Raw genomic sequence first — 21,761 nt, forward strand, 5'->3', positions numbered from 1 at the left:
CTGGCATAGCTGGACCTGACTGGGGTCACTGACATGCCCTTCTGCAGCACCCAGGGCTGCTCGCCCTTAGGACCAGCCCTGCTTTGACCCTGGGTGCTGCCAGTGCTGCAGGACCGCACGGCAGTTCTGCGCCTGGGGGCACCCCTTCCCCCAGCACGCGTCGTGACGTAAGGAGCGAGAGCTGACAGCTGTATTCGCTGGGTTTGCTTCTGCTCCGTCACACAAGACATTGAATTGACTCTTGGCTGCGCTGTTGTAAGGAAAGGTGTGAAGCCTTTGTACTTCAAGGATGGCTCCTTCATGCAACGGGAGCGGCGCCGGGGTGGTGGGAGGGGTTATTTCACCTCCTTGGCAGGCTTCAGCGTGTCCCTCTGGCCTCCTGATGTGCAGAAGGAGGTCCCATGTTGGCAAGCAGGGTCGGGGACAGGTAGGAGATCGTGTGGGCAGAGCAGGCAGGATGCCCGGATCCATCCTGGCTCTGCCGCTCGCTCCTTCAGGCGAGTGGTCGGCACTGGGTTTCCGGCCCTGGAACGCGCTTGGTGCTGTCAGGACGTGGCGTGAGCGCAGCCCGGGGCCAGCAGCTCTCTGCAGTGCTCAGCACAGGGTCGGTGCCCCCAGCGGGTCCTGCCCCACTGCCGGCAAAGAGGGCATCTTGGCATTTAAACAGGCATTGCTGCCTTATACACCCTCGTGTAACGTCCCTGACAGCTCCCGGACACAGGGCGCAGTCATGAGCAGGGTGAAAAGTCCAGCTTTTTATTGCTTTGGGTTTTTTTATCCCCTAAGTTTGCAGCATCGTTAACATTCTGCTAGAGAAGAGATGGGTTTTCTTCAAACATCTCGGCTTCTTGGCCTTTATAACCCACTGTAGGATGACAAAACGTGGGAGCTGTAAGAAGTGGTTCAGCAAAACATGATATCGGTTAGGAAAGCAGGGAAGGAGCATGGGCAGGTTTAGTTTTTTTACTTTACTAATTTACAGTAACACAGCCCTTTACAATCTGTTTAAAACCCAATTTAAGCTGAATAATGCCAAAGTATTAAAAACTATCAACAGTGAAAAGAAGACTGGAAGATCAAGTTAACGATGCAGTTTGTTTGCCGTGTGCTGCTCTGTTTGTGTGGACAGTTTCACTCTTTGTGGGTAGGTGTATTTTTATGTTTGAAAGTCTCCGGTATTCGGGACTTTAAACGTTGAGGAAAAAGTTGCTTCATTTACATGACAACTTAGGTGCTCAGTGTGAGGTAGCAGTATTTCTGTCTGTTTTAAGATTTATGTAATGTTTGTTTGCAAACTACACTGAGCCCAGTTTGAGTTGGTCAGAGTTACTTTAAGCAGGTTTTATTTGGGGGAGAAGGTAGCAAAAGGAGGCGCTTGGTCAGCATGCTGGGTGCAGAGCACAGTCTTGTTCAAAGACACAGAGACTAGGAGGCGGCGTTACCTTCTAGTTCACAAGTTCAATGTATGTTTTTTATTTGAAGATAGAAAGAAAATTTAGTGTGCTGAAAATGCAGCGATCCTTTTTCACCGCTTTTTGCAATTTGTTCCAGTTTAGAGTACACAGTGCCCAGGGGTGCTTGGCACGCCGGCCAAAGCTGCCCCCAGCCCCCCAGCTTTTAGGAGGCTTATCCAGCCGGTCTGATCTCAGTGCAGGTTAGGGATAGGGCATTTGCCTGAGTGAGAAAGGCTCTTCATGTGAAATGATGAGGAAAGCTGCTGTGAAATGAAAATCAATGCTCATTCAAAAACCCTGGCCTGGAAAGTTTACAGAAAACTCAGTGCCACAACCTGGTTAGCCTGGGCTGATGTTCACATTCATTCTGATTTCTGAATCAGACGTATCTTGACCTTCTTAAACCAGTCACCTGTAAAGGCCTTATCCCTCCTCCCTGTCTGCTCGGACAGACCCCAGCTGATGGTGTGCGGGAACTGGGACAAGCAGTGCTTTACACTAGTAACTGCAGTTTTCTTTAGGTTGGTCTGGTTTACACATGTACATCTTGGTTCAGAGCACTTGGCAGCATCCAACAGTCCAGTTACCCATTCACATGATGATTTTATATTTGGAATCAAAACTGTCAACCCTTGAAATCCCTTTGCTTATGAGAGGAGCTTGGCAGTGTGCAGGGAACCATTTGGGGCTGGTTGCACCAGTATAAAAATGGACCGTCTGGGCTGTAAGCTGTTGTGGACACCACGGTGCATCGCTGGCAAGAGCACCGCCATCGCTGTAAGGAGGGAATCGATCCAGTACCTCCCAGAGTTGTGCAACCCAAGACCCAGCCTCCTTTCATTCGTTGGCTTCCTGATGCTTTTATGAATAAGCCTGTTGCTCTCCCCTCTTCTCCTCGCAGCTATGGGTAAACCAAGAAGATGGAGTGGAGGAGGGAACCAGCGATGTGCAGAATGGCCATTTGGATCCAAGCGCCGACTGCCTCTGTCTCGGCAGGACCGTTCAGAACCGAGACCAGATGAGAGCCAACGTCATCAATGAAATCATGAGCACGGAGCGCCACTACATCAAGCACCTGAAGGACATTTGCGAGGTACGTGGGGGTTGTGACCCTGGGGTACTGCCGCAGGACGTGGGATGGGCTGTTGAGAGCCGAGGACTGGGTTTGTCCTTGGGTGATGGGGGAGAAAGATGCAGGGTGTTTGAGTACTGTGTCTAATAGAGGAGCAGCATCTGTCAATAAGTATTGATACTTCTGAGAATTTTCTGCTGGATCTGATAATTACCTTCAGTTTGTATTAACTGAAAGTACAATTTTCTGACCTTTTTTCAATACCTCTTTGACTAAAAAATGATGAGGTTGAGATCCTTCAAGCAGTCCTCTTAATTAAAACCCAATGCCATCTACTTTTGAACTTGTGATTGAGGAAATTAGGTTGTAATTAAACCAATCAGTTACCCATTTCATCTGTGTCTTTACACTGGGTTCACAATTTCCCTAGCTCAGGATGGCCCCCATTTGCCTTTTCTTATGGTGAGACTGAGAGCAAAGTGTTTTCACCACGGGAAATGAAGTACGTTACGTTTATCCAGTGTAAGGGAACCGGCAAGCAAATGAACTTTGGTGACTGACCCCTCGCATCCGCAACTTGGTGGTTCTTCGTTATGCTACAGTTAACCCCTACAGGCCCTTGCTGTCCTGCAGCAGACAGATTTAGTGCCACAAGCTAAGCCCAAAGCGCAGTGCATGCGGTGCTGGGTGTTTGGGAAGGATAATGCACGGCTGCGCCGGAGAGTGTTGCAGGACAGCTTGGGCATTGCGTGTAGAGCCATATAGTTATCGCTAAGAGACAGAAGTTTGTTAGCACTAAAATTAAAGTTCATGGCTTTCAGCTCATCCCTGTGAGTGTTTAGGATTTAGCGAGCCTGTGCCCAGTCTTTGCAGAGTCAATGTGCTGAAGCCCCTTGTGAATTCTGCTTAGAAAAATGTCTTCCTCCCTTCATGCTTGCTACTTTTCTATTGACAAGGCAAAGCAGCCATCCAAAAAGCATCTATGACGCTTTTCAAATATGGAAGAGTCTTGGGATTTCATTTTGGAAACAAATGAGCTTAATTTCGCTGTGCTATTTCAGTCAGAGGACTGTGCGTTGAAGAAGGGAAGAACTGCAGGAACTTTTCCACATATTGTTCCTTTTCCTGCATTTGCACTTTTCTGTTGAAAAGCTAAATAAACCTTAGCTTGCGTTTCCCAGCCACGTCACCATGCTTTTGCCAAATCAGATTCTCAGGAGGTACAGATAGCATAGCTCCAGTGACATCTGTGGGGTCGCACTGATTTACAGCACCTAATGATATGTCCCGGATATGAAAGGGATCTCTACGGCTCCTGCCTTGCTTGGTATGATGCAAAATGGTATCGAGGGGATAAATCCAGGTAGAGCACCAGGAAATGATTCAGCTGCCTCTCTTAAAGAAGGAGGAGGGCTGAAATGGGCATTCTCATCTGCAAAATGATGAGCAGTCCCTTGCTGGAGAGAGCCTCGTTGTGCTCAGTTTAATCAGAGCAATCCATTTGCCTCGAGGAGAAGGCTCCGAGACAGCTCAGTCATCCCAGGCGTTTCGGCATAGCGTGACGTGACTGTTCCTGTTTGTGCATAAGAGGAGGGGGGCTGGAGCTGGAGAGACGCGGGCCGGCTTCAGCTCCTCCCAGCACCACTGGATGAATTTGCACGGGGTGTTATTTGTGCCGAAGAAGGACCAGACACCAGACAACCGCCGATGAGATGCAGAAGTGCTGCTGACAGTGGCAAATTCCCCTCTTCCCTTTGCTCTTTATTTTAAGGTGTCAGGACAAACAGCAGCGATACGATGTATTGGAGGGGATGAAAGAGGAGCTCTGGCTGGGTGGTGAAGGTTGAGCCTGATTTAGTACTGAGTTTAGCAGTGTGTAGTTATACTCTTGTTGCTGAGCTATAATGAATAGCAAATCCTAATACCAGTGAGGCACCTTAAGACGTGTGGTTGTTATCGGAGGACCGTAGCCCCTACTAGGTGATTAAGAGCCCTCCAATTGCTCTTCTCTGCTTCAGGATGTATTCCCACTACCTGCTACTATATTATTATACACCCTGTTATTATTCATAATACCCCTGGCATTAGTCATTCCGAGTCAGGAGCTCACAAGCTAGCCAGCACCAGAATGAATTACCTGCGCAAGCCAAGACCTGCGTGAAGCAGCTGGCTTGGAGGGGAATTCCCCATCACAGCAACGCCGTACTGCCCCGACGGCTTCTGCTGCTGTGCCCTTGCTTAGAGTATGAAGGACTGACTGCTGCTTGGTGAAGGAGTTTTGTGAAGATTTTTATTAGGGGTAAAATGTGGAGTTTTCCCTGGACTGCATTATCAGGAGTGGATGGATCATTATTCTGAAATATCACCGAGGGGAAAAGAAAGAAGAAAGAATTTAGCCTTAAGGAAATATCCAGCAATAGGAATTTCAGGCTTAGTGGTTAGAGCTTAGGAAAATAATACGCTACAGAAAACTAGGCTTTTATAATGGGTAGCAATAGGCAGCCTTCCTGGCAGACAGTGCTGCTTGCTCACTGTCCTGTAAAGCACCACATGGCCATCTCCAGGCTGGAAAGGATACCCCCCTGCGCCTGGGGTTTGGTCCCGGGAGGGTGCAGGGTCTGTCTGTGGCCTGGCACCGGTGCCGGCGGCAGGGCAGCCGAGGTGCTTGGTCAGGGCAGGTACCTCGATGAGAGCAGAGGGCCAAGACGGTGGTTTGAGCTGTAGCGTGTGGTGGGGAGCGCGGGTGGAAGAACGAGATGCAGGAGGGCTACAAAGAGCAGGGTGCCATGCGTTGAGAAACGAGCAGGATTTGGACCAGCATAAGGATTAGGAAGACAAGGCTAAATTTAAGGAGGTGTTAGAGGGAGAAGTGACAGAGCTTGGATGGGAACAGTGAGGCAATTGGGAGATCAAAGGAAACCTCCGTATTATGAGTAATTTGAGGGTGGGAGGTTAGAAAGGCCAGCCAGCTTCCAGTGCTGTGTTTTGCTCTTTTCCAAGTAATTTCACTTTGAGTTTATTTTTTAATAATGTTGACTGGATTCCACCTGAGCTTTGCTTTGGTGCCAGGACAGCTCCGAATGCCGCGTGGAAAACATCCTCATTGCATCTTAGCGTGTCCAGCTGAGTCTGTTGTGCAGAGCTTATGGGACAAGTTTTCGTGCGGTCTGGATGGCATTAGCCTGACTCATTCTCGGAGATGGATAAAAACCACTTTTTTGTGCTGCCTCAGAGCAAAGCAGCGTAAAACCTTCTTGGCAGCAATGTGGCCCTCCTTCAGAGGAGCACATCTGAGGAGCTGCTGGCCCCTTGTATGACCAGTTTCTCATCCATGGATACTGGAGTGGAGGGTGGCTCTGCACGAAGCTCTTTGGATCAGTGGGGATATATACACCACATATATGCGTTCCCCAAGGCGCAGTTTGTAGCTGTCTCTCACGGCCTGCTTGTGCACACCTCGCTTTTCTGTTTTGGCGCTGGCTGCTTCTGGCCCTTTTGAGGAACAGGCTCATGTTCCTGCAGGACTTTATTTTACATTTTAGGTGGGCCCCAGTGCCATCACAGCGCCTGATATTCAGTGCTTGCTGTAGACTGGTATTTGAATAAGTGCTTTAGAGTCCTGGCTGCCTGGGACCAGACATGGCTCTAGTTTGCCTTTTCAATTCAAACAGGCTCAACTTTGTTCTTGTGCTTATTCTTGGTATGTGCCTATCAGCACAACACTCCCCTGGCTGCTGTGAGCACTGCTCTAGAGGACAGTATTTTGATAGCTCAAATGGTGCTGGTCCAAACTGAGGGATGGTCTACAGGACAAACTGGCTCAGAGATGGACAGAAACTGGAATATCATCACAACTACCTTTGAAGTTATAGCCTGCAGTGGCTATCATCTTCTCATTCTCTCCTTTACCTTGCTTTCAGCCAGACAAGAAGAAGGATGGGTGGATGGACCACCTCTTCTGACTGTCTCTAAACCCACTCTAGGGTGGATAAAACTTAGCACTTAACCTCCTGCAAATACTTTCCAACTTTGGCCTATACTTCAGGGACTACATGGAAAAGTACTTTAAAGGGAGACAGTCTGAAAGCTATTTTTAGGTATTCGTTGAGCAAAACACTCTCCAACATCTGCTCATCAGTCAGCTATCCCTTCTCTGAGCAAACCTGACGGGATGAGCAGAAGGAAGATGACATTGTTTTATGTAACAGAAATAAATTTACTGGAAAAACTATACAGCAGCCTTCTAGCTGGCTCTTGCTGCGTGTTATATATAAATCTTCAGTCTCCCCTTTCCTGGCTTGTGCTGGAAACCAACCATCCAAACGCGCAAGCTGGATAGAGGATCAGGCTTGGGAACTCCGTGCGTTCTTCTGTTTTCCCCGTGGTTTTACAGGTGCCTGTACAGAAATGTGCTGCTTCAGCTTCTCTGAAACACGTGACTCAGGCAAAGTGATGAACCAGCACAGGGAGGACAGGGAATATTCAAGACCGTAGTCACAGCCAGTAGCAACCCCAGGGCTGAAAGATGTTCACGTAAATCACCCTGTGACTGATTTCACAGGACAGGATGCGAGAGGGGAGGCTGGCTTGCAGGCAGCCTGCGGCGTGCAGCGGGGCAAAGGTCCTAACACAAACGGCTTGCAGCGGTCGTTCAGCGCCGCTACCACCAAAGCCAGTGTCAAAAAGAGCCTGGCCTCAAGGGCAGGGGCACATCTTCTTTCTTTTTTTTTTTTTTTTTTGAAAGCTGTTCTGCGATAAGCAGGTAAACATGAAAAGCAGCGTGGAAAGATATTCTGCACTGCTAGTTTGAATCTTTATTTTCCCTGCAACTGTCCTGCAACGTGGGAACCAGCCTGCTCCCATTCCTCCTGGCCTTGAAAAATGAGAGAGGGAAGCCCACGGAAATGACTCATCAAGGAGCTCCTGTAAGAAGACAGACCTAGATTTAGTAAATGCAGAAGGTACTCCATAACCCAAGCTTCCCAGCTGAAAAAGCCAGCAAATTCAGGGTAACGGCATCCTTCCAGCTAAGCTGGACATCTCAGAGGTTGGTTCTTTGCCAGGTTGGCCAAAGTTGCATTTATCATTCATCTGTTTGAAGTTCTCCCTCCCAGGAACCACATGGTGAGGCTGAAGGACAGTTTATTATAGCGTTCCAATAGTTCTCATTGTGGACCAGCAGCTGCGTGTCACCAGCTGGCGGTTCGTCTGTGTGACTAAGCATCTAGAGCTCCCAAATATAGCCGTTCAACTGGAACTGTTGGCATTTTTTTCCCTTCATTTTTTTCTCTTCCTATATAATAAAGGCAGGCAAAGTCAGCTCATGATGACCCCCATGTTATTTCTTCTCAGTCGAGAAGCTGCAGTCCAGACCAGGCCAGCATTGCATCTGATATTTGGCCTTGTAAAGTTTCTAGTCTAAATAGTCCAGACAGGCAAAGCACAGGGGGGATGAAGTGATTTGCTCAATGTCACACAGGTTGGCGTCAGAGCCAGAAATTCAGCCCAGGCATCCGGAGCCTCCAAGTGTCACCCCATCCCCTGGACCACATGTGCTTCAGGCAAGCATGTTTGAAGAAATCCTCATGATTCAGCTGAAACCAGGATGGCGAGTTTGTGGATAAGGCAGGGTCAGCAAAACAGGGAGGCAGACAGAACTTGGTGTGTTATGCTTTTTGCCAGAATATTGATCCACTCAGTCTTTTTTAGGTCAGGAGGCCTTCAGAGCAGTGCTTGCCTACCAATTTGCGTTCCTGTGATGTCCAGCTAAGCTCAGGCTCAGTACCAGGGGGTATCATGGGCGTACGAAGAATAAGCAAGAAGGATCTTTTTATTATTGCACTGGACCGAGACGCAGGAGATCTGAATTGTTTCCAAATCTACTGCAGATTCATTCTGGGATTTAGGAGAATTTCCTTAAACTCTCTACATCCTAGTTCTTCCTCTCTCTTTCTCCATTTGACTTTAATGTCTATAGACTCTGTAAGAGAGCCTGATGTTTGTACAGAGAAAGGTACAAAGCCTTTTCCTCTCATCCCACTTCAAAAAAGGAAGAAAAGCAATGAAAGACGATAGTTGAGAAAACAGGAGAAAAATTCTCCCTCATTTTACACTGTTTGGAATAGCATATTTGCGCGAATGGAATGGAAGGTATAGGAAGCAAAATTAAAATAATGCTGCTTTCCTCTGGATGGCATTGAGCAGCAGCTCGGGCTGCTCCCACTGTGGCTCCCTTGCTCGGGCAAGCCAAACCACCCCCCCAACCTACTGCTTCGCCTTTGGGGTTCCCCACCACGGCACTCACAGGACAACAGCCCTCCCGCATCCGTCTCAGACTCAGAAAGGTGAATAATGGGGGGGATAAACCATGTTGCCTGCCAAGTCAGGGAATGCTTGAAGAGTGTTTTCCTTCAGTGTTTCACTTGGTGCTGAAACAACTGGGATGGTTACACCCTCCACACCCTCTTCCTAGACCAAGGGCATGCAACCACACATTAACAGAGTATTTCTCAGCACGATTATCAGCTTCCTTGTCCTGATTACCGTGGCTAAAAGGAGAAATCAGAGTGGGCAGACGATCAAACAGCCCCTCGCAGCTTTCTCTGTAATGCCATGCGCCACTGAAGAGGACATGGAAACAGCAATGTTTGTAGGAGCTACCCTGGATATTGGGTATTGCGAGGCAGTGATTTTTGAAGGAACAGGTATGCAATGCTGTAGCACACCTCTTTGGAGCTGTCCGCCACAGCTTGCTGCTCTCTGCAGCACAGGTAGGGACAGAGCCATTTCAGGCTGTGCCTGGTTGAGATCTCTGGGGAACCTTCCCTGCGCAAAACTGATTCATGCAAAATGCTGAGGGACACCGAGGCAGAACCCAGCACTGTCCTCCCAACGCACCGTGCACGTGCTGTCTCCAGCATCTCCTGACGCAGGCTGTGAAGCCCTGTGCGTGCTGGGTCTGGCATGTCCTTAGCAAGAGCAGTGCTGTGGGTCTGCTGTAGGTTGTGGTGGGAACAACAGTTGCAAACGAGATATTGTCTATCAAAAAAAGGACTCGTAGAGTTTCAAGGCATGTTTTGCATATTGCATGCTTACTCATAGACAGGAGTTGATGGAGACTGTCATGTCGTAACAAGGGGATTTTGTTTTCAGAGCCATTTTCTGATTTTGTTTTTACTTGCTCCTTCCTCAAGAATAATCTGGGAACAGCCTCAGTATAAGTGTTTGGGTTATTTCATGGATTGTTCTTTCTTACTCCTTACAGGGTTACTTAAAGCAGTGCCGGAAGAGAAGGGATATGTTCAGTGATGAACAGCTAAAAATCATCTTTGGTAACATCGAAGATATCTACAGATTTCAGATGGGTTTTGTCCGGGACTTGGAAAAACAGTACAACAACGAGGACCCCCATCTCAGTGAAATTGGACCATGTTTCCTTGAACACGTAAGTTAATCTGGCATTTTTGTTTGGGACTTTTGGGGTTGGTTTTGAGGGACGGGGAGCTGGGGGGGAAGGAGTAGCAGAAAAAGTCAGGAGAGAGGAACCACTCAGAATAACTTTTGTGCATCAATACTGTTCTACTTAAATATCAGGGACTACTCCATGGCCCTTCATTTACTTTGTGAGGCATAGAGGAAGGGAGAATTTGAAGTGAAGCATATAGTTGGCTAACCCCCCAGCACATTTGAATCCCAACACTTTCTCACTTCCACCCTTAATCATGTTATGTAGGCGCAATGTCCCTCACCCACTCCCCACCTTCTTTTTCTCTTCAGAATATGACTTAAACCCACTCACAGGCCATCCTAATCAGGTCATGGATGACCAGAAGGTTGCAAGAGGTAAGAGAGTCCAGAGGAGTAAAAAGAGGCCTTAGTTGTGCGTTGCACAAAAAAAAGTAGAGGAGAGCAAATGCCTGGGCTGTTTGCTGTGGCACCGAGATGCACTTGCAAGGGATGAAAAACCCACGCAGCTTCAGTTTCCTTCCCCTGGGGAGCTGTTGGGCCGGTGGGGAGGTGCCAGCTCATGCTTCATGCTGCCCGGGTGGCAGCAGGGCAGCAGATACTCGCTCACGCTAAGTGCACACTGAACAGGACATTTTAGCTGACGATATAGTCCTGGAGGCTTTTGCCCAGCCCGTCGTGCTGTTACATAAGCCACGTACTACGGGAGCTGATAAATTGGCCAGTGTTGTAAATATGTCAGGAAATGTCAAGAAAATTATAGTCCTGCAGTTGTAGGCTTTGCTTTAGGGAGAGCGAAGTGCTGTATCAGAGCTTCCGTACGAGGTGCTCCAACCCGGGATGCAGATCCTGTGCTGCGTTACCTCGTTACTTACAGTCAGGGCTGAGCTGGCAACAGTTCACCTCTTATTAGAGAAATTTCTGATAGACATTCATGAAACTTCAGCAGGGCATCCCTAAAAAGGTTCACAGCATCTCTTAAGCGTCATTGGTCTTCTAATTGAAAAGCAGGGTTCTTTCTGAGAAGTTGCATGCTGGTGTTAACATTGCTTGTTTTTATCAGAGCCTGCCATCTCTGCTGCTTGCTTCCAAAGCAGCATCGTATTCCACCTCTGTGCTAAAAAGATGTAAGAAATCTTGGTGAGAATCAGTAGCTAAAACTTCATGTCTTGGGGCTGTGCTGTCAATTCATTTATAGTGACGATGGTAAGAATTCCTACTGTTACTCGGAGGAATATCTGACACTTATCTGTCATCAGATAGGGGCTGAAATCTGGCTAATAAACTCCTGATAAATTATCCCTGTTTAGCCATTTGGGGAAATTGAGGGATGAGGACATTAAGATCCTGTTATATGGATCTGCAAAGCATCTTGTTCTTCATCTGCTTCAGGGAGAGGTGTCAGCGCTTGGCTCTTGGTCAGCTGTGGCGATGGGAGGGAAACCGGGCTCCCCTTTTCCCAGAAAGGCAGGTTACTTGGGCCCTTATGGGACTGAGAAATAAGAATTGCTGGTCAAGTGTATTTCAAAAAAAAAAAAAAAAGAATCTGTCCTTTCTGTAGTTTGTAAGGCATTGGCTGCAACCTGATGTAGCAGCTCAGGCTGTTGACCTACAACACCTGGACTTACATCTGGGCTGTCTCAACTACAGTCTTAATATGTGATATTGGGCAGTCAGTTTGTGTCTGTCTCTCCCTTCCAGTGTAATCTTTCTTTGACCTTTCCTCTGCCTTGTCCGTGTGGCCCGGATGAATGAAGGCTGAGTTAAGGGTGACGAACTGCCATGGCCCCATCTGTGGTCAGTGAAGGCAGAAAAAGGAGATTCCCACAAAATTAGCACAAAAAGACTTGTTAGACCAGTGCAAAGGGTGGGTGGGCACATGTGTGAGTGTTTTTTTATCCTTGTTTTTCCAATCTTTGGTGTTTTCTGGCTCTCTGGTCCTGGGGAAATCCACACAGTGCTTGGTGCCTTGGGTTCCCTGTCGGTAAAGGGAATTCCAAATATACCCAGCTCCTAAACACTTGCCAGGTGCTCTTTCAGGGAAGGAGCTCTAGAAATAACAAGGTTGTCTTCTTGTATTACCGAAGGCCAGAGCTCTGCTTGGTTCTACCTTTACCTTTTACCAAGAAAACCCCACTGCACAATTTGAAACTGAGAACACCCACCACACGGCTCAGGGGTTCACCTTAACACACGCTGTACCTGCAGAGACCTCAGCAACGTGTCGGTATGCAGGTCCCTCTCTGCCTCCCTTTTCCCCCAGAGCAACCATGCAGCACCTCCTCCAAGCAGGAACAGTGCTCTGGGATCAGTCCTTCCTCCTCCTGCTTGGGGTATTCCTTCTTCTTTAGTTGTAATGTGTTCTTGTTGGCAAGTTGGGTGGCTGACTGCTCGCAGCGCTTAGCTGACGTGTACTCCCCTCTGTGTGCATCCCTTTTCTTCTGCCTCTCACAGCAAGATGGCTTCTGGATCTATTCGGAGTACTGTAACAATCATTTGGATGCATGCATGGAGCTTTCCAAGCTGATGAAAGATAGCAGGTACCAGCATTTCTTCGAAGCATGTCGTCTATTGCAGCAGATGATTGATATCGCCATAGACGGTTTCCTTCTGACGCCAGTGCAGAAGATCTGCAAATACCCCCTGCAGCTCGCAGAGCTACTGAAGTACACCGCGCAGGATCACAGGTACGCCCATCTCTTATTACATGGAAGGATTTTGCTCACTGCTTCTTTACGTGGCCTCTGCACGCACATGGGGGTTGGGTTTTTTTCCGTCCAGCTCTTCTCTTCATGACATCTTGTATAAATTGAAGCAGGGCAAAGGTTCAGCAGACAGTTAGAAAGCTTCTCAAAGCACTGATTCTCAATGGAGCCAAACTCATCTCTGTTATAATCAGACATGTGAACTAATTACCCTTGGATGTACTTTCTGATGCTACCAGTTACACTAGAAAAATTACCTAATTAGCATTCAGTGGTCAGAAAGGCTCATTCCTTTATCCTGAAGAGGACCTCAGCACATAGCGAGTAGAGGGCCAGGATCCGCAACTCAAACCTGAACATGCTCAGATTTGGGGAGAATTCAGAACCTGCTCTGCTTTTCAGCCTGATTCCATCTTGGATTTTGCCATAGGGTTTAGGTTCAGAGGAGCACCCAGCAGTTTGATTACTTCCCAGAATTTCCAGGATCTTTTTTGCTGCTGCTGAGGGCAATCAGCCTGACTCCCTGACTTTGTGTAAATCAAGAATAGTACCTATGACACCACTCGTGATATGCTGCTATAAAAATAAGGTGAAAGAAGAATCAGGCCCCCTAAGAGCAGATTTTCTCCTGCCTTGCCGATTTTCTTTCTTTTTCTAAAACCCATTCGAAAGGACGTGCTTCAGAGAACAAAAAAGACCACAGATGTTTCAGAAACTTCTGCAAGTGTTTGATTTTTTTGTTTTTCCCCAAACCCAGCACTAGAAGTGCAGAGAGATGTGATACGAGCAGAGCAATGCATTGATTTGCTTTGACCTGATTCACGAGTTTGACTGATTCATACTAGCTGAACGCCCAGTTCAAAATCAACAATTTGGACATGAATGTGATCCAATTTCTGGTTTTCCCTTCATAACGAGACCAAATCAAACTTGGAGTGGACTCATGGGAACACTAGGGTATCAGAAAGCAGCTCTAGGATCCCGAATGTTGTGGCTTTTCTTTCCTTCCCAGCCATGTGATGTCCCCACAGTACTTACAGCGTGAATTCAGATGCGGCTTTGCAATGGGAAGACATCAGTGGCCTCGGAGAGAAGTCGTCTGTTTAAAGTGACCTTCTCTGAGTTATTTGGTAGCAATACCAAAGGGGATGTGGACAGTGTGATTACACAAGGGTTGAATTATTTTGGGAGTACATTTCTTTTTCCTTTGGGATGTTTTAAAATCAACGTGTTGTTAAGTAATCAGATATAGTCATATTCTGAGGAGACTTGGACCTTTCCTGTGGTTAAGCAACAATTAGTTGATTCAGACCGAGAGCTCTTTTTTACTGGACTGTGTCAGTGATAGGACACAGCCACGGACACTTCGTTTCTCTTGCTTCTTCATTTTCTGAAAAAGTAAAGCAGGATTATATTTGTTTGCCTTGCATTAGTAAAGAGTAAGCCCCCGGAGCTGTAACACCGTGCAGAGATGAAACTCAAGCCTGCGCAGAGAGCCAGCAAAAGAGCTGAGCCTTACCTCAGCGCTGGAGCGGGGCGTACTTCTGTTAGCGTGGGCATGCCCTGGAGAGTTCATTGCCTCATGGAGGAATGGTGTTATAACTCAGAAATGGAGTGGGTTATACCACGCATCCCTGTGGTCTAGCTCCTCCGATTCAAGCATTCAAAGAGCCTGGGAGGGACCGATCCTGCAGGCAACCCAGCTCGCATCCCAGACAAGCTTAATGCCACGAATGGGGAAAGCGAGGCACAGAGAGCGTGTCTTACTCACCACCAAATGATTCTGCACTGGGGCTGTGCAGAAAACCCAGGCTGCCGTGGCTGCCTACTCGAAATACAAATATTTTCTGCTCCTGTAATTCTGGCTTTGGGATCAGGGCTGAGATGAGCAAAGCCTGAGATTGGAAAGGCAAATAATCTTTGGGGAATGTCATGTTGTGACAATATCAGACACAGGGAAAAGCCAGATACCTGCAGGCTGGGATGCCATCAGGGTCAGCTATGAATGAGAGAAACTGAGGAGCCAAGCAGGGAGCTTCGGCTGGGCCCGTTAATGAGGCGGCGGGTTGTCCTCACGTGCCTGCAGATTGACAGTGCTTGCAATTCAATTGCGAGCCTGAAACAGAAGCTAGAAAATGATCGAGTGGACTAATACTCACAATGAAATCAGGCTCATCATTGGCTGGATTAGGAGTCTCTTAGGCACTCTGATTAGAATTTATTATTTAGAAAATACTGTTTAAATCAATTGAACCATTTACGGAGTAAGGCAAAACTCAGAAAGGACCAGGAGTCCTAATGAAAACAAATATGTTAGCTTCATCTAACAGCGCGATATTCTGTTCTTTATTTTTTTCCCTTCCTCTTCACTAATACCATACTTGTAGAGCTACAGATCTTCCCTGTACCAGGTCAGGACAACAGAGCTGAAACCAGAAGCCTGAGCACTCTCCCTCAAGTTAGCATGTGATATTTGGCAAGAGTCTAGACTTGCGTTCTGATTGAGCACTGGAAAGAGGTCACTGCAGCCCCAATATAATTGACAAACAATTAATTTCATAGTTAATGCTATCCTATTATTATTTCACTGGCCAAATGCTTTGCTTCTGTTATTTTTTCTTCTGAGTTTTTGCCAGCTCTGCCACAGACATGGGCTAGGAGCCCAAAAAGTTCAGTCATGACTCTTTCTTCATTACTGCGTGAAAGAAAAATGTGCATGGGGTTTTCTCTTCAAACGGAACATTAGAATTAGTGAATTAGCATCACCAAGATAAAACCCAGCTTGATTGGCACTGGCCCACTCCGCATGGAGGTGTTTTCAGAGCCTGGCTCCCTTCAGTTGCTTATTGTTTTGAGAGTGGATCATTTGAGTTTTTCACAAAGCCACATCTGTTCACCTCTTAAAGATTTACTCCAGCTTAATATGAATTAAATATATGAAGGTCCAAAGTACAGCTTGCTGGTGTCCTGCTGCAGAACTGAGCTGGAGTTGAAACTGTATGAACATGTTACGTGAGAAAGGAGACTCTGCTAACGGGTGGGCTGACGTGAGCCTTCCTCCTTTGCGTGAGCATAATTGCTAGGAGATTATTAGTGACTGTCCCTAAACCCTACACCTCTCCCTACCTCTACAGGTCCTTTCTGGCCATAGTGACTTACCTATTTCTCCACAAGAACTCGTGGACATTTTGAACACCAGACTAATGTCTCTCTGGCATACCTCTGTTTCTCCCTTACGCTCACTTCATACCGATGGCCCTGCAAAGGAAGGCACAAGAAATTCTTCGTTGTGTGTCATGATGGCCGTGTCAGACAGCCCATCCTCTATTCCCCTTTACTTTGCTGAAGGACCACTCCTGATGTGCTGGAATTTGTAGGATTTTTTTTAACCTCAGCTAGAATTTTGATGTAAGAATTGAATAAAAATTGAAAACGCATCTCAAGATTTCATCCAAGAAAGGATGGCAAAATAGCAAATAATATTCTGTTGTGTATCATATTGTGATTGTTTCTTAATATTTATCCTGCTTGGATCACGTGGAGAAATGGATCTAATTCACAGCGTTCGCCCCTATTTTAGCTGTCACCAGTGTAATTCTTAGCAATAATCAATAAAGCCATTCCCCCCTGCAGCTGCCCAAGATCGCAGTTTTTCTCATTAGTCAGCAATCAATAGCAACCCTTAAGTTAATAATATATTATGGTGGCATTATGGCAGCTGGCCTTGTCTGTCTTTCCGATTGAAATGAACTTTAAGATTCCTTGGAATGGAAAAGAAGGCACAGGGCAGAAATCAATAGCATTGATTTCAGCATCACTTTTTGAAAAGACTGATCATCATCTTTGCTGGCCCTGGCGGAAGGCTATTTTCACTCTGTTCTTACACTCACAGGCCCATCCAGGGAAAAAAGAAAAAATGAATTGCTTTGATTTGCTCACCTGAAGTCTGCAGTAAGAGTGAATGCCCTGGGACAAATGCTCTGTGGCACTCTTGGAGTCACCATCTGGCTTGGAAGGCGCTCCGGCCTTGTGTCTAGTTGAAAAATATTTTCTAATGTTCATTTTAAAAATGGAAAAATCCAGGCCCAAAGACACAGGGTATAAAAATGTTCAGACTTTCTTTTAGCATGCTCTTTAGCTGAGCACCTTAAGACTTTAAAGAGCAATGCTTGCAGCTGTTGTACGTTAGTTTGGTAGAGGCTAGACCGTACTTATTGGGGCTACCCTGATGCAGACAAGCTGAGGAGCTGGCTGGCTTCTCTGTCTCATATACACGCCATTTCAGTTTCAAGCAATCTGCTCCTTTGTGGTAATCCAGAAAGACATTGTTGATGGAAAAAACCTGCTATCGTAGACATGAGCAGCAAATGCTACCTTCTTTCTAAAAGGATGATGAGATTGTCCTGCTGCTAATGATATGCTCCTGTGCATTTCCATTCCACATCAGGCTCCATTTCATGGACTTTTCTTTTGTGTTTGACAGTGACTACAGGTATGTGGCTGCTGCTCTCGCCGTCATGAGGAACGTGACTCTACAGATCAATGAGCGGAAGCGGAGATTGGAGAACATTGACAAGATAGCTCAGTGGCAGGCCTCCGTTCTGGACTGGGAGGTATGTAAACGCTCAGCCCTGATTTAGGTGCTATAAACCTGGAAAAAATAAATTCCATGCAGTTGTTGAATTATCCAAGACCATATAGTTCATTTCGCAGAACCTAGTCTTGGGATTAAGCTTGGGACAGAGAAGACATATTTACAGACTTTAGAGGTGGTACTTCAGCTGTAAAACATTAATGGTACTCTGAAGAAAACCTAGGGTCCAGTTCCAATTTCATCAATAGAAATCTGGAGTAACTTTTGCGATTGCAATGCTGTTGTCCTGGGAGTAAGTGAGAACTGCATCAAACTCTTATGTGCATTCTGGCTCGGTGCTTTCTCACTGGGGAAGAAGTAGGGAAAGAGGTAGCAAAAAGCCCTAGAAATTGTGACAGGTTAAGAAAATAGAGAAAATTCTTCTGGTGGTTTCTTTAAGATTAGAAGCCAAAACATTAAGCTGAAGTTAGAGATGCTATTTGCACATTTAAAATGAGTACCCACTTAAAGATATTTCTGAACCAGCCCTGTGTGTAGTGATCATATAATTAAGGAGCTGAGAAACACAGGCAAGGCAAAGTCGGCAGAGGGATTCCTCACTAGCAGGCCTTCAGTCTCCTACATTTTTGCCACATGTTTAAAAAAAAAAGCCCTACTAAAATTATGTTCTCCTTTTCTTTTTGTCCCTGATTTTTTTAAAATCATTGTATGAATGTAATCTGTAAATAGGGTTTTTGAAGGAGACCGAGGACAAATGTTCTCGTAAATCCCTCTCTCTCTTTTGTCATTGATCCATGTGTTTAGCAATTAGAGTGATGGAGCAGCCTTTCTTCTTCGTCACAGTCGTGAAGATCTGGAATAACTTCACATGCAAGTCAATGGGATCATACTATGTACATTAGTATATGGGAAACATGCATTAACCCTTTAATTTTTTTTTTTTTTCTGGAAAAGATCTAGGAAGGTTGGGAGGAGAGGGAGAGAAATACAGGTGCATCACCTTCTGATTGTGTCTCCTCCTTGACCGAATTAGTTTTATTGCTGTAATGAAGGCTGGATTCAACCTTGGATCTCTTGCTAAAACATATAAATGCAGCAATCATAGCTGGTTCTTAAATTATGACTGGCTGTGAGAGCAGAGAATGCAGATGATTTGCTTGATTGTTTTATTGTTGTTTACTGTGAAGAAACCTCTCTCTCACTGACATGCAGACTCATTTTCAGAATTAGAAAACTGCTCTCAAGGAGGCGAAAGACCCTCAGATATATCTTCAGCCTTCAGTATGTTCCATGTGATGAGCTAATGCGTGTCATTTGTAAGAAATACCGGGACCCTCATTGTAAATAAATTTAGATTAAGGACGGATCAATTCCAAGTCAGTGAATATTCATGTGTGAGTGGAAAGCCAAGGTGACCTCCACATAGGATCTATGGAATAGCAGTTTCTTTTTCTCTTCCATTAGCTCAGTTGATAATTCATTTTTATTTAGCCGTATCCTTGATAATTCATTCCTGCTTAGCAGTACCCATTCTTTATCTCTGTCCTGTCCTCAGGAACTTGCCAAATCATTCTTCCAGGCTTTTTTCAACTATTCCAAATTTTAAGCACAATATTGCAGCAGCATCCTTCAGCTTCTCATAATATAGCAGAACCTGCTGTTGCTACCGCTCAGAGATCCGATGGGAATACAGCTATTGCCCCCATTCAAAGGAAAACACCCTTCTTGCCATTTTTATTCTGTATTTTGGATCAAGAAGAGTCATAGAGTTGTGATGAGAACACTACAGGATGAGAGCTAGATCCAGCAGAGGACTTCACTGCTTGATTCTTTCCTCTAAAATAACTTCTGAATCATCAGATCCAGCCCCGACTTCACAGATGTCCATGCAATGGCCAGAAGGATGCACAAAACCCCAAAATACTCTGAAGGTAACTGTAGTATAATACAGGAAGAGAGCGGGAGAAATCAAAAGCAGTGCCAGACGCTTAGATCTGTCCAAGATCTGTGCAGATACTCTCTGTAGGCATCGCAAACCCAAGCTGCTAACCTCTGAAAACCCCACTCAGCTGATCTCTGCAGGACATGTCTCCCAGGACACAGGCCATCAGGGCTTGGTTTCTTACCCTGCCTGTAGGGGTTCAATCTCTCATCTTCTACACGTAGGCAGTTACAGAGTAGAAGAGGGATCTCCTGGTGCATCCCCCTAGCCTCTTCCAGTCTGGGGGGAACATGTATTTATTATCTGGGTCAGAGAGTGGAAGACCACGACTCCCAGTTCGTCTTCGGTGGAGGACGCTCAGCTGAGAGAGTGACCTGCTGTCAACTTTGTGCTTCTACAAACGCTTATCCAGTATATATTAAGTGCTTGCAGAAACAGAGGCAGGAACCCGCAGCATTACCCTCCCCTCGTTCTGTGGCCCTGTTCCTGCTCTAATCAGAGCCTGTACCCAAAGGCGCTCCCTCTCGTCCCTCTGGGTCACAGCCGCCTCCTCAGCTCTCCAGCACTGCAAACGAGCAGCAGCAGTGCGGACCCGGGGTGTACAGCACGCTCTTCCTTAAGATGATCTGAAAAAACCACTAAGTACAAGGAAGCAGGAACTAGGAGACAAAATTATCACTTCAGGCTTTTTTTTTTTTTTCACCAGAAATCCAGCCAGGGCACAAGATAGAGACAGAATCCCTGATTCCCACTGCATGTTGCACTTGGTGAATTATTTCAGCAGCAGCCAAGGCTAAACGTTTAAGCCCGTTGAAATCTTTCATTTGGAGAAATGTCTGTTTTTCCTCAACATCACTAGACTAATGATGTTGACTGTCTGATTTGAAACTGCATTTTCATTTCTAAATTTACCCGTGTTTTGCGATGAGATGTTGGAAAAAGGTTTTTAAAGACAAAAAAATCCAAACGAAACAAAAAATGTTTAGTGAGTGAATATTTGAAATGTCCTTGTATACAACGTGTATGTACACATCTTCTTGCAAGGAGAGGGTGCTATTGGGAATGTATACATATTGCTGATCCTAAAACAAATAGAAAAAGGAGGGGGCATGTCCTAGCTAATTTAAGCAGAAGGGATCTTAGTGAATCCAATGGAGTTGCGCCTGTGTGTTTCAGGAAACATTTTTATCCCTCAAGATTTTCTGCATGGCCTGTGAAGGTGAATTTCAGGGTCAGCGTTTGAAAAATGCGAATGTCCTTGAGTTAATCACGGCCGGATTTTTCTTTCCAAGAAGTCACGTAAGCAGGGTCTGATGGTTTAAATTGCAAATGGGACCAAGAAAGGGTGGCCTGACTCTAGCGGCAGCTGATAACCGTGCTGTGGCAGTCAGGGCGTGAAGTCTTAAGGAATTATTGGCAGCATTGGCAGCTTTATATACGTAATGACTGAGCAGAATCTTAAGGGAAGATTCTGATCTCACTGACTGCTGTAAATTAGAAATAATCCCAGTCACTTTGAAATGTGTGTCTGTATAATTCGTAGGAATGTGGTCTTGACCGAAAAGCCTGGATTGGACTGTTGCCATGTATGACTCACTTCTTTATTTTGTAACCTGAATTTCCAATATATAAACAGACCTAGAGAGGTGCTGCCCCTGCCTACACCAAATTCTCTAGTGCCTTTTGTCCTTTCAGTTGTTAATGGTGCAGAATGTAGGGCTTCCACCACCTCCTGCCGAGACCTTTCAATGTCTGAGAGCTCTCCTTGTTATGAAGTGTTTCCTGATGTTCAACCTCTATTTCCCTTCACTCGGCGCCATCCCCTTATTTGGAGTTAAATACCCTCAGATCAAAACAGTGACATTTAAAGGCAGGCGGGCAAAACCGGCACACAAAGTTAGCTGCAGCGGGTTCAGAACAGCCTGCGAAGTCTCCTCTGGATCAGACTTCAGACAGGCCAGACAGAGCCCATCCTGGGCAGCCTTCACATGCTCAGTCCCTTCTTCTGCTCTTGCCCTCTGAGAGAGAGTTACAGATCGCAAAGGTTAGTGGGTAATATCTAGATATATACACACACACAACAGTACTATAAAGAGATTATTTCCACAAAGCCCATCAGCATTTCTAAGTCCTTGCAAGCCCCAGTTTGGGCAGTGCTGTATTTACAGGCACACAAGTGAGGCAGCGGGAGCGTCCTGCCTTCCTCTCTGTCTGCTCCTGTGCAGTCTTTGCTGGACAGCTCGGAGCAGCACGCTCACCGCGCTCCCGCCCTCCTTACGGCTCCCACCAGCCCGCGGAGGCATGCTGGCGAGCGTGCTGCAGCACCCAGCTCGCTGCGGCGCTGCTCCTGGGCAGGATTTGCAAGCTTGCCATTTGCTTGGGCATGACTGCGGTGCCCACCACGGCCTCGGGTGCCGCTGCACCCTTGCGGAGTGCCCATTAGAGATGATGGGGAGATGGAACACAGATTGCGCTTTGGCACACCTCAGAATTGCTCTATTTTATGCCTTTTCCTACAGCTCTTGAACCA

General features: G+C 46.4%; 1 protein-coding gene across 9 annotated transcripts in view; it reads left to right on the top strand.

Annotated features, from left to right (window-relative positions):
- The window catches only part of ARHGEF9 (Cdc42 guanine nucleotide exchange factor 9), a 222,624-nt gene that overhangs the window by 164,274 nt on the left and 36,589 nt on the right, over positions 1-21,761 (top strand). For all 9 annotated transcript variants that reach the window (XM_087748352.1, XM_087748353.1, XM_087748355.1 and 6 more), the window contains 4 exons: positions 2,356-2,547; positions 9,791-9,970; positions 12,445-12,677; positions 17,179-17,308. In XM_087748352.1, coding sequence (XP_087604478.1) covers positions 2,356-2,547; positions 9,791-9,970; positions 12,445-12,677; positions 17,179-17,308 — 735 coding nt within the window. The remainder of the gene's footprint in view (positions 1-2,355; positions 2,548-9,790; positions 9,971-12,444; positions 12,678-17,178; positions 17,309-21,761) is intronic.

Source organism: Nipponia nippon, unplaced genomic scaffold (genome assembly GCF_047370975.1).
Source record: "Nipponia nippon isolate SJK-2023a ecotype South Korea unplaced genomic scaffold, ASM4737097v1 scaffold_12, whole genome shotgun sequence".
Lineage (NCBI taxonomy): Eukaryota > Metazoa > Chordata > Aves > Pelecaniformes > Threskiornithidae > Nipponia > Nipponia nippon.